Here is a 19906-nt window from a genome sequence, read left to right on the forward strand (position 1 = left end):
GCTTTCCTTTCGGTGGGAAACTAAAAAATCCTACCTTTTGCCCTTCTGGACAGACTGTTCCTTTTTGATTGCACAATGGAACACAACAATTTACATTGGAATTCGATTTCTTCGCATCGGAAGCCATTGTTGAATATAAGGCTGTCGTAAAATGCCTCGCACTGATGCTAGGTCCCAGTTTCAACCGCGTGGCGGCCATCTTTCTGAATTCGGTGTATGAAGTCGGCAAATTCATACTAAAGTTGCACTTATTAATCGAAGGATTTAAGCGAAGTTAATATAGAATGGTTATGAAGCCAGACAAGTTTCTTTGTTATATGTTTTTGTTAACATTTTTGGCCTTGACCGTGCACAAACCACAATAGATTTTGAAACGTGTTGGAGAAACTGGCCAATAGAAACCATCCAGTTCAAATATTCAGCTGTAGTGTGAACGTTAAAACAAAGGATTGTGCACGGTCGCGGCCCTTCCAACCTAAATTGCAGCACCATTATTATCAGCTCTGAACATGGCAAGGTTTCATAACCAGTCCCTCAATCAACTGTGATTTAAGTTACTGGCATTTGCGTAACACGTTTTGAAAACCTACTTTAGATCTCTCGTGGTACTTAATAAAAGTTCGACTGGCATTATCCATGATTGTGGTGCTCGTTCCATGTGAGAAAGTGAGGGCAGGAAAGGAGCCACACGCAGTTACAGAATTGGCACACTAATGGTAAAACATTGTGTAATGGTGTTTCATGAAAAGATAGTTTATTGACTTTAATAAATTTATATACATTTTTAGATGAAAATCCACTGAAGTGGAAAGGTTTCTTTACAGAATGAAACATAGAAAAACAAATAAAATTTGGCACAGTCATCCCATTCAGTTTGTAAGTGAAACGTTCAACTGCACTTTTCAAACTAAAACGCTAAATTAAAATCTGCATGGGATCTCTAGCAGCCCCGTTTCGAGTGCTTAAAGGGGAAGTATCATGGGGTTTTTGACCCCTTTCGTTAGAAATAGTGAAATAAGACCTTCACTTAGCTACAAAATAATTCTAGAACGACGAGAAGAAAGAAATCAACTCAATTCTTGAAAGGAACAACTCGTGATCTATTCTAGCGCATCTTAGGAACAAAACTGCGAGAACTTGAAATACATTAGCCTAACATTTTTCAAGTTTCTATCCATTCCGACTTACTCTGTTTCTGGCCAAAAGGCAGGAATCGACAGTTTTATTGCACTGGGGTGATAATTTATAACAATTAACTTTTTTTGTTTCTGTTGACAGACAAACATTTTGGGGTTTTGAAATGACATCAAATTCGCGTGATACTTTCCCTTTTAAGTCAGATTGTGATACATAATTTATCATAAGCCAACTACAGATTGTATTCATTATTACAATAAACGCTTCTGTTGTTCATTCCCAACATAAAACATCCAAGCATAGTTGCGCCCTGAAATCATATAGTGTGGAAATTCAGCAGTCACTTCCTGTACTGCAGGCTGCTCTGTAGTACGAAATGGTCTTCATTTATTCAGAGCCTGAATATGAAATTCTTTGACCATTCAATTGAAAGCGAGCATGCAGTACTTTCCCCAAACTATTATTTGTAATCTGTACAAGGAGGTTCTCGAATCTGTGGAAATCGTAAAGTGGGCCATTAAAATAACAGCTACTGAGCAGTACTCTCCTGTGATACTGTTTATTACGTAGTATCAAGTGGTTCCAACTTTTGACGTTGTGGACAAAATCCAAAGGTGTGACGATTTAAATAACAGCTACTGAGCAGTACTCTTCTGTGGTGCTGTTTATTGTGTGTGGTGCTGTTTCTTGTGCTGTTCAAGGTGGTTCTACCTTTTGAGTCTGTGGATAAATTTCTAAAGTGTGACCATTCAAGTGGAAGCAACTGAGCAGTACTTTCTTGCAGCGTTATTTGTTATCCAGTATTTAGAAGATAGTCTTTATCAAAACGTTGGTTAAAATTTCCTTCATTTGCTCTTTCCTCTCCCTCTCAGCCAGAGTCCCTCGCCAGGGTGAAGATCTCAAACAACAGAAAACTTGAAACAAGTGATGTTGTCAACTTTCTAATCAGACTGACAGATTCGTAATCACGTCAGCGACAGGTCTACCAAGACATTTCCCTTCTACCAACTTTCCACGCTTAAAAACTATTATCAAAAGAGAAGTTTGGGTCGACTTGTGCAACTTTTGCCGCATAGAAAGCATGCATCACCGTCAACACTTGCTGCATGTTGGTGAACTCTAACTCCTGAAAAAAAAAAATGCAAAAAACTTTTGAGTCACAACACTTCAAAAACTCATTAATAATTCATAAGCCCATTGACCAATCAAATGGTCGATAGTACAACACATGCAGTGACTTTATATCGATGAACCACCTCATTATTAGTATGCGTTGTTTAATCAGCTGATAAAATACTCCTCATTAGTATGCGGGGTTTTATCAGCTAATAAAACACTCCTCATTAGTGTGCGGTGTTTTTCACGTATGCTAATCATTGTTATGAACTCTATTGACACACGCTTTTCCAGAATGGTTTTGAAGCCGATCAAAAAATTCGCAGCACGTGTTTTATCGGGTCTAAACCCGATAATACACTCCTGCTCGTTTTTTAAACATTACATAATAAAGTATACTGGTACAAACTTCATTCCACTAAAAGATGAAAAATTTAGACAGTTGAGCCTTCCGCAAACTGACACCCTTGAAGCCAGAAAAAGTGTCCACTTAAGAGAGGTGTCCGCTTGTTGGAGGTTAAAAATGTAATGATTGTATGTAGCTGAGAATATGACCAAGTGTCCGCTTACGAGAGGTGTCCGCCTACGGGAGGTGTCCGTTAGCGGAGGATCGACTGTATCACGTTTGCGTAAACCATTTATATGGTAGTGTGAGTTATATACTAAGACGAAACAGTTGAAAGCAAAACAAAACAAACGTCCACACTGCATTTACAGACACCAGTATACTTTTCACACTTGTAGGGGACCTCTATCTGGCGATTTACCAGGTTAAAATTGTCCCAGTATGAAACTCGTTTTTTAAACATGTAATAACCCAATTTCGATAAATTAAAATTCAGCCTGAACCAATAAACATCACTTCGAGGCTCCGGTGAATGAACCCATATCAACTCTACAATTTATTCTCTGGAGCCTCGAAGTGATATTGTTTCACGCTGAATTTTAACATGTCGAATTGGGCTATTTCAACATGTATATCTGAAGTGTGGAAAATCACCTTTTTTATATAATTTTGGAGACTCAATCAAATACACAGAAAACTGATCGCATGTGACACATATTGACAGAAATACAGCTAACCCCTTTTGAAGCCAATGACCTACAGCTCGACACAAATGAAATAGATCCTATTATTCACTTCTATCTTAATGCGTGATTGAGTTAATGAATGCAAAAGTGGCACAGGGTAATAATTTCAAATGTTATATTTTTTTCCCTTTCCATCCTCAATTTACATAGTCCTTTGCAGTAAATATGAAGTACATTCAACCTTCTTTTTCTGTGCACTGTTTATAAGCTCTTTCTCATCAGTGAAGGATGGTGGTTATTTTAGTTTGGGGCACCATGGGGATGCTTACATGAACAGAAGACCTGAATCAGGGAAATATGATAAATAAACAGACTTTTCTGAAAGTTTGATTTGAGTCTTACACTAACCTGTCTATCAAACGGACCAGCTGGAGATGAGGAAAACAGCAACACAATTTTACGAAACCCATCATCAGATGAACCACGAAGGAATGAGAACCGATATTGCCACAACAGAGACTAAGAAGAACAATTGAAGGCATTAGAGCGGTTTTCAATAGACCCTTCTCCAAAATGGCGGCAACAGATTTGAATGAGTTACATTTGAACTGAATGAAAAACTGATACCAGAAATGGAAAGAGAACGTTTACTTTAGAAACCTTGCAAAGTTTCAGCATATTAGGTGTTATATCAGCTTAGGAAATGTAAGATGAAATTTGACAAATTTACAGATGTTTGTATGACTGGGGGTATACGACATACTCCCAGTCATACAAACGTCTGTCAATTTTTCATTTTTCAACTTACATTTTCTCAGCTGATATTACACCTGATTTGCTGAAACTTTGCAGGGTTACTATAGTAAAAGTGTTCTTTCTAGTGTTGGTATACGTTTTTAATTTTAACTTATTTGAATTTTCGGCCGCCATTTTGGAGAAGGGTCTATTGAGTGTCGAAAGTAATTTCGCGTTTGCTTTGGTTTTGAATTACTACGCTCTTTGATTGGTTGATAAGACTTGCACCACTTTCTCAACCAATGAAAAGTAAAACCAAAACCAATCGTGCCTCGCTCATGCGTGTTTTCCCGCGCTTGGCGCTGGTTACATGTATTTGCTTTGAATTCTGATTGGTTCATTGCAAACAAGACAGTAAACTTCTGACTATAGAGACTCTGGGCTGATACAACTTGGTAAGGGATATTTGGAATGTGCAAAGAAGGGGGTCGAGCAGAGGTTGGTTGTAGTGAATCGTTACTTCAATCAATTTGGTATCTTAAAGGGATTTTCAAAATTCATCAATAATTCATAAGCCCATTGACCTATCAAATGGTCGATAAAACATCACGTGCTGTGGTTTTAAAACCTGATAAAACCTCCTCCTCCTCTGTGTTTTTGTTTTTTTGTGTTTCCACGTGTTTTATCGGGTCTAAAACCACTCGGCTGCGCCTCATGGTTTTATATCCCGATAAAACTCTGCTGCTCGTGTTTAAACATTACATAAAGAGAATATTAAACAATCAGGAAAAGACAAACCCTATCTGTAGCACTGTAGAGTCTCAAGCCTCTTTTCAGGTCAAATACAAGTTTTACACTTTGGCCACGCCACTTTCCAGGAAATGTTCGCGACTACAAACAAAAAGAAAATACACTTCAACATACAGGAATAAATATCACTTGTGTGTTTCAGGCTACGAAAGTCTCATACAAATGAACATTACAACTTTTGCTTTACCTCCACGTTAATGACAGCTTGATGCATTGATTTCTGCACTCGGTTTACAATGTCAATGAGATCAGCTTCTGTGTCTGTAATACATACAATTCATTAATAGGACTTCACACAAGTGTAAAAGCACTTGATTTACTGGATAGAGCATTTTTTCACAGCACTACAGACAACCTTGCTGACGCAGTTTTATAAAACCTAATTAGTAAGTTGATTTGTGAAAGGACAGACTGGTTGATGCAAGCAAAACTGGAAAAGGTTGTCTTGCCCCAAACACTTCACCTGCTCATTTAACGTAAATGCTATAATAATAATAATTTACATTTATATAGCTCAAACCTCTATATGGATATTTTCAGTTGCGCTTCACAATATTGTTAAAAAATAAAATATTCAACATCAACAGAAAATTTACCAACACCTGTTGAATAGTAATATTATTTATCCATCGAATCAACCAGAAAAGACTGATACCAGTGTGATCAATAACATACTGAGTGATTCATGGGAATCAGGTTAGACGGGCAAGTATTTTAATCAATAGTGCAGGAAGATTTGATTACTGTGACCTTGTCTGGGATAGTTTAAAACAATAGTCTTTTGGATAGAACTGATAAGCTCCCCAGCCATGCTGCTTGGATCATCACCCAGAGTAGCTGGGATACTAGATCTTACTTTTACTGATTTAAAACGGTTACTACGACAATTTTCTATTTATTAATGACAGCCGAGGTGGCCTCTCTTATAAGTCATGTGGTTTCTTGAGGTCTCTTTGCCATTACCTTGATATGTAAATTGAATGATTTCTTTTTTTTTTTTAGTAAGGCAAATTAATGATGATGCTGATGAATTAAACTTTAATATGTGACTGGTTGTCGGTTTCAAGATAAAGAAACTTGTATATGCAATTTAATGTACTTTTTTTCTCAAAGATAGCACCCAATAGGCTACTCTGTTAATTTGAGTTAAAATAAAGTCTATGTATGTATGCACATAGGTTGGTATCTATTGACATTCTGAAAAGAACTCAGTTGGACACTCTTAAAGATTGTTGTCTGAAACATACAGCTGCTATGATGCCTAAGGTTATGAGCAGCAAAGCTCCAGAAGGCCTTATGCTACTAAGAGAACCAAACACAGAAGAATGAAAAATAGTTTTCTTTATCACAGTGCAAGGTTACAGAATTCTCTTTCAACAAATCTCAACATAGAGTAATCAATCAATTCCTTCGGAGGATCGTTAAACACACTCAGTCTCCAAAACAGTAGTTGACCAGTAACTTAAACTTTTTGACTGTTACATACATAACTGATTTGTCAGTAAAGTGTTATACACAGTTTTCATAATTGATGAAATTCTGTCTCTAAATAAAAATGGATTAGGTTAAGATTAGGTTAGGAAATAGGGCATTATTATCATTATTATCATTATTATTATTATTATTATTATTATTATTATTATTATTATTATTATTATTATTATTATTTTTATTGTATTTGACGTAGGAAGAATGCACTCCCAATACAGATTCGAGTCGAGATAGTATGGGACAACATTGATTCAGTGAATGGATGGATCTTGGGACGCGTATCTGGCATTCCCCACAGATTTTTTTGCAGGGGCGGATGACATCACAAAGGAGAGAGAGCCTGGGATCAAGATCATCAAACGCACTCCCTAATCTTTGATTATTATACTAGTTATTATTATTAGATTATGATGATGATAATGATGATGATGAACATCATGATCTTAGGCCATCTGGTGGTCAAGTGTACAGTTTAGACCCAACAAAACTCACCAACTCCAAGATAGCGACTTTCCCCAGAGCTGGACTGTATACAGAAGCAAAATTCCCTTTTGTCTTGCAGCTCATCGTCCTAACAAAAGTACCACAATTCATGTTACAGCAACTTGCAACGGAGTGTGACCAATTCTAATAATTATTAAAAACTGCAAAGTTATTGTAAAAACAGAAGCGTATTCACATTCCAATTTCAAGAAGTCATCTCGTGTTGTCAACTTTGAAACCCTGCTGTTTTATATCATCACCTTGGAGGTCAGGAAGACTTTCACATACAAGCAAGGCACTTAATAAACATAAACCCTATGCAAAAATGGCTGACATTTTAAAATTATTTTGTCTGTATTCAATTAAAATTCTTTTGTCTGTATTCAAATTAGCCTCACTAGCCTTGTTCACGGTGAAATATTCTTTTGGTATTTGAACCCAAGAATGAGTTTAGTGAGGCTAGTTTGAATGCAAACAAAAGAATATTTATTTAAAATGTCAGCCATTTTTGCATAGGGTCTACAAATGTAGCAATTTTTTTTAGAAAAAACAAAACAAAAATCCTTTAGAGCATGCCTCTCTTGGAAACAATGACAAGAACATAAAATATAAGAAGTAGAACATCAAGAACAAAGTTCTCAGAGCTTTGGATACCTACCCTGCATATATGACAAACTATTTCCATTACATTGTATGATGCCTCACTCTTGAGCCAGTCTCTTGTTACAACCTACATAAAAAGGAAACTTTAATTACCTCATTTACTCATTCAACACAGATGTCAAAAAGATAAACGTACATTCATACCACCAAAGAGGAGAAACAAAAGCGAGTGGAAGACTTGATTTATGAAAGGGTTTCCAAGTATAACATGTGAGGGTACATTGATTTCCTAAGTTATTGACTGAGAAACTCACTGACTTACTGATTCTAGCTGATTGACTGACTCTGATTCACTGACTGACTAACTGACTGACTCTGATTCACTGACCGACTGACTCTGGCTGACTGACTCTGATTGATTGACCGACTGACTCTCGCTGACTGACTGACTCTGATTGACCAACTGACTGACTGACTGACTCTGATTGACTGACCGACTGACTCTGGCTGACTGACTCTGATTGATTGACCGACTGACTCTCGCTGACTGACTGACTCTGATTGACCAACTGACTGACTGACTGACTCTGATTGACTGACCGACTGACTCTGGCTGACTGACTCTGATTGATTGACCGACTGACTCTCGCTGACTGACTGACTCTGATTGACCAACTGACTGATTGACTGACTCTGATTGACTGACCGACTGACTCTGGCTGACTGACTGATCAACTGACCGACTGACCGACTGACTCTGGTTGATTGACTGACTCTGACTGACCGACTGACTGACTGACTGACTCTGGCCTACTGACTGACTGACTGACTCTGATTGACTGACTGACTGACTCTGGCCTACTGACTGACTGACTGACTGAGAGACAGACTGACTGACTCTGATTGACTGACCAACTGACTGACTGACTGCCTGACTGACTCTGATTGACTAACCAACTGACTCTCGCTGACTGACTGAGTGACTGACTGACTGACCGACTGACTTTGGTTGATTAACCGACTCTGACTGACTGACTAACTCTGATTGACTGACCGACTGACTCTGGTTGATTGACTGACTCTGATTGACTGACTGACTGACTCTGGTTGATTGACTGACTCTGATTGACTGACCGACTGACTCTGGTTGATTGACTGACTCTGATTGACTGACCGACTGACTCTGGTTGATTGACTGACTCTGATTGACTGACTGACTCTGATTGACTGACCGACTGACTCTGGCCTACTGACTGACTGACCGACTGACTCTGGTTGATTGACTGACTCTGATTGACTGACCGACTGACTCTGGCCTACTGACTGACTGACTGACTGACTCTGATTCACTGACCGACTGACTCTGGCCTACTGACTGACTGACTGACAGACTGACTCTGATTCACTGACCGACTGACTGACTGACCGACTGACAGACTAACTCTGGCCTACTGATTGACTAACTGACTGACTGACTCTGATTCACTGACTGACTGACTCTGATTGACTGACTGACTGACTGACTCTGATTGACTGACCAACTGACTCTCGCTGACTGACTGACAGACTGACTGACTCTGATTGACTGACCGACTGACTGTGGTGTATTGACTGACTCTGATTGACTGACTGACTGACTCTGAACTACTGACTGACTGACAGACTGACTGACTGACTCTAATTGACTGACCGACTGACTCTGGCCTACTGACTGACTGACTCTGATTGACTGACCAACTGACTCTTGCTGACTAACTGACTGACTGACTGACTGATTGACTGACCAACTCACTCTGGTTGATTGACTGACTCTGACTGACTGACTCTGATTGACTGACCGTCTGACTCTGGTTGATTGAGTTACTCTCACTGACTGACTGACTCTGACTGACCGACTGACTCTGGCCTACTGACTGACTGACTGACTCTAATTGACTGACCGACTGACTGACTGACTGACTGACTCTGGCCTACTGACTGACTGACTGACTGACTCTGACTGACCGACTCTCGCTGACTGACTGACTGACTGACTGACTCTGATTGACTGACCGACTGACTCTGGCTGACTCACTGATTAGCTCCGTGACTATTATCTTTGTGTCAGTTAAGAATTTGTTATCAGTTAACATCGAACCCTTTATTGTCGTTAGACCAATACCTCCCTTTGGAGAGTAAGGTGAAATAAAGATGTTACTGTTACTGTTACTAACTCACTGACTGGCAAACTCACATGCTGATTTGCTTAATGATTCACCGACTGTGTCACTGGCTGACTGAGCGACTCACTCATGGACTGACTCACATTCTGATTTGCTTACTGACTGACTGACTGATTTGTGTTCTGATTCGCTGACTGACTTATTTAACTCCAAATGCTGTACTCACAGGAGGCATTTCAAATAACTGCACTTCTGGGCCCTTGAGTGTCAGAAATTTCCTTTTCCAAACATTCCAGTGGCTTGTGGATTTCGTTCTTTCCCAAACCCAGCCCATATGCACAACCTACATAAATATTGTATATAAGTCACTAAAATCAGTCCATGAACAGAAAGGGTACTTGAAAACACCATGGAGGATGCACAATGTGTAAGTTTTTTGTGCATTTTTATTTTAACCAATTTACTAGAATGCTCAGACCACAAATGGCATGCACCAGTCTTAACCCTTCAAAATGGTGCATATGCTTCTATGGATTGTTGAAAATGGCACAATCTGACATTTTACAATAACTGTCAAAATTCCTGGCTGCTGATTGGCTCGTAGCTATTGTCTATGAGAGTACAGACAATAAAAATGACGTCAAATGTAATGCACACCCTTTCTCAATGGAAATAAAGCCAATTCCACTTGTACTCTTTCCATGTTATTGTAAAAAACAAATCGATGGCAGTTTTCTATGGTCTATACTCTTATAGACCATAAAAATGACATCATAAAATGTTCAAAACTCAAGTAGCAGTTCCTGGTCCCACTGCTTTAAACATTTTATGGCATCATTTTTAAATGAAGGAGTGTATGAAGGAGCATATTAAATGGGGGAGTGTATAAAGAAACCCTTAGTGACCTCAACAACATTTCTAGGTGGGCATGCACTGTGTAAAAATCCCTCTCTAACTCATTAATTGTCACCCTTTAAATTAATCATTGGCCAAGTAAAAGTTATAAGTTTCCAATAACTTTCTACTGTTGTCAGTGTATAACAACATAAAAATAATTGTAACCAAGAGCTTAACACAAAAAAGAATTTTTAAAATACTCAATCAAGACAACAACGTCATCTGAGGCAGTTTTCCATGCCCCGCTTTAATTTTACAACCCCAATTTCTTGTTACTTCCTATGTTCTGTTAGAAGCTGAATTGTCTTGGTCCCTGACAAAAAGCCCACTGAAATCTATGAAGGGGACCCACTGGGCCTCCATATGATAAGCTAATTTCTAGATTAAACCCTGGAACCAAGTAGTGGTAGGTACCATCAAACTATTTGAGAAATCTAACAAAATTCTGAAGAGGTACACAATGACATATTTATATCCCATCTGGAAAGCAGCCCCTCTCCAAAGATAACAAGATGGTAAGCATTCTGCTAAAGTCACTGAAGTTGAAAGCAGGAGATGCAGGTATGTGGCCTGAGGGCAAAGTGTTTCAGCCAAGGAACCACATGCATTATTGATCTACGCACCCGTAATTATGTTATGAGCAAACTGAACCTGCAGTGGCTGACATGTAACCTGTGACATCAACACCCCATCAGGAATGTTTAACTGTATCAGGTGTTTCTGGTTACATCCCTTAATGACAGCCCTTAATTTAATAAAATTTAAAAATACAATAAAAAAGGCAAATGAAAGGATTAAAAGACAAGCTGACCTGTTCAGGAGACGGAAAAGATGCGTTGGACAGGTTCATCTGCAACACAAGTAGATAAATTTACTTATTAACTAGAACAACAAGCATAACATGAACTCATCAATAGCATTAATGGAGCTGTTCCATTTCAAAACCAATTAAATTCGCTTTGGTTTTGCCAAACTATGCTTTGTGGTTGAATAGCAACATTTACACCCCCTTTCAACCAATTGGGGGAGCAGGGATGGTGCAATGGTGAGAGCACTCGCCTCCCACCAATGTGGCCCGGGTTCGATTCCTGGACTAGGCATCATATGTGCGTAGAGTTTGTTGTTGGTCCTTGTCCTTGCTCTGAGAGGGTTTTTTCCAGGTACTCCGGTTTTCCCCTCTCCTCAAAAACCAACACTTCTAAATTCCACTTCGATCTGGAAAGTGTCCCCAATTAGTGCTCTGCGTTAGATACATTGACACTTAAAATAAAGTGATTTTATTTTTTAATCAGAAACAAATGAACAAACAAAAACAACAAAAAACAAAACAAAATTAATGGTGCCTTGTTTGCATGTATTTTCCACACTTGATACTCGTTTCACATATTTGCTTTAATTGATTTCTTTCACTGTTTTCATCCGTTATGATAGGTCAGAATAATTATGATGGTTTTGGTTTTAGGAGGGTTAAAAGAAAACTGTTATAACGAAAGTGGAATCTGGTCTAGTCTGTTGTATCAATAAGTAGCGTAAAAAAATGCTAATGATGATGATGGTTTATTTAAATTACACATAATAGCATATAAAATGAAATACAATGTGTTTACAATTAATAAGATAATATATTACAATTGCTCGTAGGGACTGGGATTACAAGAAGTCAATATAAAAAGCTATTTACAATTCCATTTACTATAAGATGCTAAGGAAATAATGAATTAATAATCATATGTGATTCTACGATGTTTTCGCCATTGCAGGAAAAAAACTCATTCCGAAATGATTTGTTCTATACTTGAAATGGCTATAACTGGCATTGTTCCTAAGACTGTAGGAGTGGCACTCAGAACGCATGCTAGGGAGCAGGCAGTGCAGCTGGCAGTCCGGGTTATCCTTAATTTTCTGCCAAACTCTCTGACACAGGTGCACACGACGATCCTCTAAGCTGGTTATGTTGGCTTGGGCGATAGCAAGAGGGTACTCAAGGCCGGGGAACGTTATTCGCAAGGCCCTGCACACGACGATCCTCTAAGCTGGTTATGTTGGCTTGGGCGATAGCAAGAGGGTACTCAAGGCCGGGGAACGCTATTCGCAAGGCCCTCTTCTGAATAGCTTCTAATTGATCGATTAGGAAGCGCGGGAGGGAAGTAGCCAATACAACTGATGAATACTCCAGAATGGAGCAGACTAGCGCTATGTAAACGGTGACTAGGTCCACGGGGGTACCCCAGCACGCTTCAAGACCCAGAGGATATGTAAGCGTTTGGAAGCTTTAGAAACAATTTCGTTAATGTTATCATTCCATTTCAAGGTGTCGGACAATGTCAGGCCAAGCACTTTGTAAGATTTCACTGACTCCAATGGCAAGTTGTTAATGGAGATCACCGGAGGAGCGGGCTTGGTACTGAGAGGACATATTGTCATGATCTTGCATTTTTTAGGGTTAATCATGTTGTTCTGTAGGGCCCATTGCGAAATGCAGTCGATGTCACTTTGCAAAGATGACGTCTCCCCCAAGTTGATGGTTTCTGATATTGTGATGTCATCAACATACTTCCAATGGTTAGAGTGGAGCAGGGAGCGAGTAGCCAGGTCATTGATCATTATCAAGAATAGAATTGGACCCAATTTAGTGCCCTGGGGGACACCAGCATGGGTGTGCAACCACTCTGAAATAGAGTCCAAGAGCTTTACAGCCTGGCGACGACCGCTAAGGAAACTGCATATCCATGAGCTGGATTAGCTTGGTTACCAGGATGGTATGGTCGATGTGATCAAATGCCTTACTGAAATCAAGGAAGCACACTCGAAGGAATTTACCAGGACTATCCAGGGACGATAGCCAGTTGCGCAGCATATCCAAGAGACAGTAAGTGGTGGAGGTGCCCTTGAGGCTGCCGAACTGTTTGGGATCGATCACGTGTTTAACGTCGTCAATTAGCCACTCAACAGAAAAATCTCCTAGCACCTTGGACAGTACTGCAGTCAGGGCGATAGGTCTTAAATCGCCGTCCCCTGTGACAGGCTTAACCTTAGGGATAGGAGTAAGGCAAGAATCCTTCCACTGGGTTGGAAACACGCCCGATGACACTGAGCAATTAAAGATCGTAGCTACTGGTTCAGCAAGCTCAGGTGCAAATTCCTTGAGAATGCGCGCAGGAACACCGTCCGGCCCTGGGGCTTTATAAGCACTAAGGCCGAGTAGCTTACTACGTACAGCGGAGGTGGTAATAACAGGTGGTTGATCTGGTGATGGTAAATAGGCTGGGAGAGCACTAAGGTCGAGTGGTTGGATATCAGATGTGACAGATATAAAATACCTGTTTAGACAAGATGCGAGGGCTATACGGGAGATGATGTTACCGTGTTCGTCTGGATAGCTCAACTCGGAGCAAGATGTAGGCTTCCCAGCAAGCTTGTTGACTAGAGACCACCAACTTCTAGGGTCTGTGGTTTTCAGGCTCTGCACCTTACGGGAGTAGAACTCCTTCTTACGCTTACAGATCACCACCTGCACTTTATTCCTAAGGTGACGCCATCTTTGATTAGAACCCGAGTGATATGCACGTTGCCATTCCAAGATTAGTGATTTGATTTCGGCTGACATCCAGGGCTTGTCGGTTGGATGTAATTTAACTTTCTTGGCGGGGAAGTAGATGTCGAAGGCAGTCTGAAGGTCTTCATTAAACGATGTTAATAAACTATCAACCGATATTGAGTCATCTGTGCGCATAGGGGCAAACCAGCTGTGCACAAAAATGGACAGTAACCCCAGATGGACCACCATTCCCTCCAGTAGAGGGTGGCAATATCATCACACTGATTATCAAACAGCACTTTTCTTTCACTCCTTGAACTTTAGGAAAATCAAGTCAAACTAGCCTTTCACACGATCTTTACTTACGCATAGATTTCTTTCAATATTATAGTACTGGAAGGTCAAAAAGAAAAAGACAAACTCTAGTAAAATGAGATAATTTACAAGAAACTTGGGATTGTTATGATCACTGCTATTAAGTCTAGTGTGACAGATAAAGATTTGTCTAACTCACTGACTGTTCCAGCAGCATAACTACTCTGTCCTTGATCGCAGAATACCATGATAAGAGTTCTCCTTTGTTCTCACTGTAAAGCACTACTGAGGCTCCACCATCCATTGAACTAACTTCAAATGCATTGCTCCTAAAGGGAGAGTGGTTACATTGAGTGAGGTCCCAATACCAAACAGTGCAGGGGTTAGAGCTGATTTACAAAAGTTCTGCTTCTAAACAGCAAAAACATCAACATTGGTTTTAAACCACTGACAGGATAAGATGTTCACATATGATGACCAGCAAAAAATTCTAGAGATGTCAGCAAAATTTTCCCTGCTAGCAGAGGCCTCTTTTCTGTTGCATCCGCTGAACTACCAGGCGCGAGGAAAAGAAACCTCTGCCCTGGGCTCAAGTCAGAGGTCTCTTTTCCTTGCGCCCGTCAGTTCAGCGAATACAAAGGAAAAGAGGCCTCTACTAGCAGGGAAAGCAAAATTGCAACCTTATTGGAATTGCAACAGAAGGGTTTCCATTTCTTCTGATTATGCATCTACCTTTGCCATGCACAGCCAGGCTGGGGGGGCGGGGGGGTACTCCTGAAACTTTTTGGTGGGAGTGCGTTGCTCGGGTTTTCCAAACCCTGACCCTATTTCAGTCACCAAAATATGTAATTTTTCAGTACCCGTTTTCAGACCTGGCCTATAACAATTTCATACCTGGTCTCTATAATCCATACATCAGATCAAAATGGTTTCTCTATTTTAGACCAATGTGGCTTATAAACCATACCTTTTGGTGCCACACATACCAATACCCCACTAGGTGTATAATACAGTGAAAATAGAGTGAAGGTACAAAATAATGATAGTGCCATCCCTTCACCTACAGAGCAGAAGACAATTTAGCAATGGTCACATGTTTGGTTCACTTGCCTGAGGGAATCCTCCCCTGTCTTGTATCTGGATATTGATGCAAAGGTCAGTGGAAGAACTATATTGTCTGTCCAGCTCTGAAGAGAAGAGTTGGAATCGGTTTCCCCAACTTCAGAGGACTGCGGAGATACAAAGTAGGCAATGTCAAGACCCCAAAAGGGTTTTAATTACAAATTATTAAAGGTTATGAGCAAATGAAAGTTGGTGACATCTTGAATATAAAGTTTGCTCAGTGTCCAAAACCTTCAAGAGTGCTGGTTTCTCAACATGCCTTCTTAGGGGTGGTGAATGGCCTTTAAAAATATATGCATTACAAAATTTTAAATAAATTTCATGAGCCTCACAGTTTCATGTTTTTGCATGAAGTGGTCTTGGACTCTCGATTTCTTTTCTAAGCCTAAAAAAGTGACTGCCAAAGTCTGCAGTTTACTATGTCCTACTACTCTACTGGAGTAATAAGAGCAGTGGAAAACACTGTTTTGAAAACAATATTAAATAATTTCAAGCAAAAACGTTTTGTTTTCAGGATCAAAAATTTATATTGAGATACTGCAAGGAACAACTTTTTCTCTAACAATATTAAATAAAAGAAAAAAAAAGAAAAAGGAAAGGGGCTTTATAAAACTCCAATACAATAATTTATTAAATTGTTTAATCAAAAGAACTTCAGAAATGACAGGATCAGATTGACTGTGGAAAATCCAGAAATATTGATAACTGACAGCACTGACTCTTATACAACTTTGACAAGTGTCAGGACAAAACATAAAGGCACAAATCAAACCAAAGGAATGTAATTATATTACTGTTAAGCTTGATTAGCATTCAGTGTTTTTGGACTAATGCTATAACTTACCTTCTGGCTACTGCTTTCTTTATATTCTGCATCACTTGAAGATTCTTCAATACTTCTTACTATTCCATTTGCTGCAAAACAAAACAAGGTGAGACTAAATCATTAAAGCTGCCGTTACACGTTGAAACTTTTAGCTTTAACTTGTTTGCAACGGCCCTGCGAAACGAGTTTCAGCAGGTGTTACAGTGTGTAACATGATCAGTTGCGTGAAACTTGTTCAAACTTCCGTTGCGAGACAAGTTTCACGAAAAGTAGAAACACTTTCTACTTCTGCAACGGGTCACAACGGTCGCAGTGGTGAAAAAACAAGAGTTACACCGTGTAACACCACTTCGTGAAACTGGTCCCATTCGCCGTTGCACACAAGTTTCAGCTAAAAGATTCAACGTGTAACGGCAACTTAAGAGAACCCCACACTAGAGATTTTTACAAGTTTGAACAGTATCCAACATGAAGGTGTAATCCACCATAAGGAAAAAGATGGCAGCTGTACATTTTACCACCGACAATACCTTGCGAACCTAACACAGCCAATAAGCACAAAGAAAGTCACATTTTTTTGGAAATTTATCCCTGTACTAACAACATTGTGTATGCTAGGCTTAGAGTTTTTTTTTTTTAACCTTTCTACCCATTTTTATGGATGTTTTTAGGGATTTCATATGCTAAGAATTATGTATAAGTGTACCAGTTGCCACCTTTTTCGGTACAGTGGATTGGGAACACTACCAAGTGGGCGGGGAGGGAGGATACTTTCCGCAAGTTGTTACTTTGGGTGCCTTATCGTAGAGCAATCCATTTCTTTTTGTGTTATCAAGTATTCAATTTTATTGCTAGTTATGAGCATCAATATTGCAAAGAAGACGAAATTTTTTGTTTCAATGTTAATTATCAAATAGAAGAAGGATACTCGCAGTTAGTACGCATACTAAGCAGTTGCACAAAGAAGGTCTGAAAAAAAATTCAGGCTTGAACGGGAATCGAACCCATGACCTCTGCGATGCCGGTGCAGCGCTCTACCAACTGAGCTTTCAAGCCAACGGGAAGCTGGTCATATTATGAGTTCGTAATATACCCGTGAAGGATGAATAAATGAATGTGAATATATGAAACATTTACTTATTTATTTATTTATTTATTTATTTATTTATTATCATACCCTGTTTTGAAACATTTGCCTGAGATGCGTCTGAGGGAGCCTCACTTGTAAGTTCTGTATCATCTGCAAAACAAACAGGATAACAACCACTTCAAAATTAATTATCATACAAGAAAAATGTTTAAATAACACTTAGGAAAGGAAAAGGAAAAGGACTACATTTGATGAAATAAAAAAATAGTAGACATAAATAAACATTATCCCAAAATGGCTTTCAATGTACTATTTTTTGTTTGCATTCAAATTAGCCCTTCTTGCCTCGTTCAAGGTAAAATATTCTTTTGATTTTTTAGCCTAAGAATGAGCTTATTTGAATACAGAAAAAGAATATTAAAATGGTAACCATTTTGGAATAGGGTCTATGCTACCTAAACTAGGGACTTACTGAATTCATGGCTCTACTAAGAGTGTGCATACTGATATAAACTAAAGCAGATGGATCTTATCTGTATGGGCTACAAATGAGCCGGCATAAACTATACCATCCAGTATGCCTGGAAAATATTGTTACCCAGGAAACGTATTACAGTTAGTTGGTTTGATACTTGATTACTACTCATGTGGAGTGTGGCCAATGTGCGAGCCAGCGAGCCAAACGTGCGAGCCATGTGAGCCAAACGTGCGAGCCATGCGAGCCAAATGTGCAAGGCATGCGAGCCAAACATGCGAGGCTTGCGAGGCATGAACAACCCCCAACATAAATGCGAACCATTAAGCTAACTGGGGAGCTACTTAAGCTACCCTGAGTGCTATTTAGGCTAACTGGAGTGTTTTTTAGGCTAACCTGAGTACCTCACACGTCTGCCTCGCATGGCTCGCTGGCTCGCTGTGGTGTACTGGGTACGAGTAAAGACACGTTTACATCCGGGAATGTAATTAAGGAGGTTGTTGTTGAATATAGAAACCATAATGGCGGACCTTAGTGTGTCTTAGTGACTTTGTGTCTGACTTAGTGTCACCCTGCGGACCTTAAACACAACACTCGCAGATTGCCAAGACCCCTCATGTGGACAGTACAGTTTGAAGAGGAATTTAAACAGCTCCCAATTTTCTAGCAAATAATATGTAAATGTATGCATTTTCGGACATGTCCTTTTTTGCCTAGTTTGGAAACTGAACACTATGAGCTCTATATAAAGTGAATGCTACCTTTTGTCTTCTTGATCATACCTAGAGAAGCAGGTGATGTGTTAATCACTGTCAGTTCAATCTCTGAACCTCCCTTCTTAAGAGCTGCTACCTGTTGGCCAAAATGAAATCAAAATTGCATTAAAAAATTACTTGTTAGCAAGTGCTTTTCTGTCAGTTGCACAACATCATGGTAAAAAAAAAACACACCCTAAACTGGTAACAAACCAGACAAGTTTTGTCACATACAGGTTGATTGAAGTTGAAATGAAGCAAAGCCATCTGTCTTCGGTGGAATCTCAGAGATTGGAAGCTAGAGAAGCTAGAGAAGCCCATGCCCACTTCTAGCAAAGTTAGTTTTATACTTACTGCTTCATCATGTGTGGCCCTTCTTATATCTTGTCCATTGACCTTTTAGAGATAAATAAAACAAACAAATCAAGTTTGTAATAACATCAACAGCAAACATGGAAACCACTTGTCTGAGAATTTACAAGTACAAGATTGGCAACGACTGCAGTGGGTGACCACCTAAGGAATATGAGGCACGCGCTCAATCTCTCTTCCTCTTCAGGTGGTGTAAGGGAGAACCACACCTTCAAAAGAAGATTTAGCGAGGCTATTGAAATTCATTGCCAGGCTCTGACATTGAATCACGACGTTGGATATGAACTCCTGGCGATCTACCGGGACATTTTGTCACGTGATATTTTATCAACTTAATCAAGTGGCAAAAACTTCCACCACCACTTTCAGGACAAAGATTCCGTGAGGGAATCAAAAGCTTGTACTTGAACATAAATTTTCAATCCAGAAAACGAAACCTTTTTGTTTGATATAATATGACAGGATCAAGGAACAATTGTTTTTCTCTAACATAATTAAACAGGTTTAAACATAACTAAATGATACCTCTGTACCCCCAAAACAGATGCAGATTCTCCCCACTGTTTTCAATATATTTCTCACAATATTGGTTGGGAGAATTAGTTTAAACATCAAGACATTTTATCTTAAGTTTGTGATCATTTCCTTTGTTCTCTTGACATGTATGCTTGATTAAGCAGTGATACTGGAACGAGAAATTAGATGTTGATCATTATTGGGGCTGAAAGGGTTTATGGGTGCAATTGCAACCATGACAAAAACTGTGAGTGTGTGGAGTTGGGAGAGGGGAGAGAGTAATGCACTAGCATACCACCCAGGGTGATTTGTAATGCTCCTAATTACATGCTAAAGAACTCAAGTTAAGTGATTTTTCTTTTCTGACCTTTTACAGTCAATCCACGTCATGCGTGACCGGTATTTTTGAAATTTGAACGGAGTTTTGAAAT

General features: G+C 39.4%; 1 protein-coding gene across 2 annotated transcripts in view; it reads right to left on the reverse strand.

Moving 5' to 3' along the window:
• Positions 1–732: 732 nt before the first annotated feature.
• The window catches only part of LOC146480742 (gamma-2-syntrophin-like), a 34276-nt gene continuing 15102 nt past the window's right edge, over positions 733–19906 (reverse strand). For both annotated transcript variants that reach the window (XM_085109082.1, XM_085109081.1), the window contains exons 8-21: positions 18942–18983; positions 18615–18684; positions 17445–17507; positions 16286–16356; positions 15430–15548; positions 14519–14648; positions 11278–11316; positions 9796–9912; positions 7463–7534; positions 6814–6892; positions 5018–5091; positions 4819–4911; positions 3694–3804; positions 733–2263 (exon numbers count right to left, since the gene is read on the reverse strand). In XM_085109082.1, coding sequence (XP_084965208.1) covers positions 2156–2263; positions 3694–3804; positions 4819–4911; positions 5018–5091; positions 6814–6892; positions 7463–7534; positions 9796–9912; positions 11278–11316; positions 14519–14648; positions 15430–15548; positions 16286–16356; positions 17445–17507; positions 18615–18684; positions 18942–18983 — 1188 coding nt within the window. In that variant the 3' untranslated portion in view covers positions 733–2155. The remainder of the gene's footprint in view (positions 2264–3693; positions 3805–4818; positions 4912–5017; positions 5092–6813; positions 6893–7462; positions 7535–9795; positions 9913–11277; positions 11317–14518; positions 14649–15429; positions 15549–16285; positions 16357–17444; positions 17508–18614; positions 18685–18941; positions 18984–19906) is intronic.

The sequence above is a fragment of the Pavona decussata genome, unplaced genomic scaffold (genome assembly GCF_977016875.1).
Source record: "Pavona decussata unplaced genomic scaffold, jaPavDecu1.1 SCAFFOLD_52, whole genome shotgun sequence".
Lineage (NCBI taxonomy): Eukaryota > Metazoa > Cnidaria > Anthozoa > Scleractinia > Agariciidae > Pavona > Pavona decussata.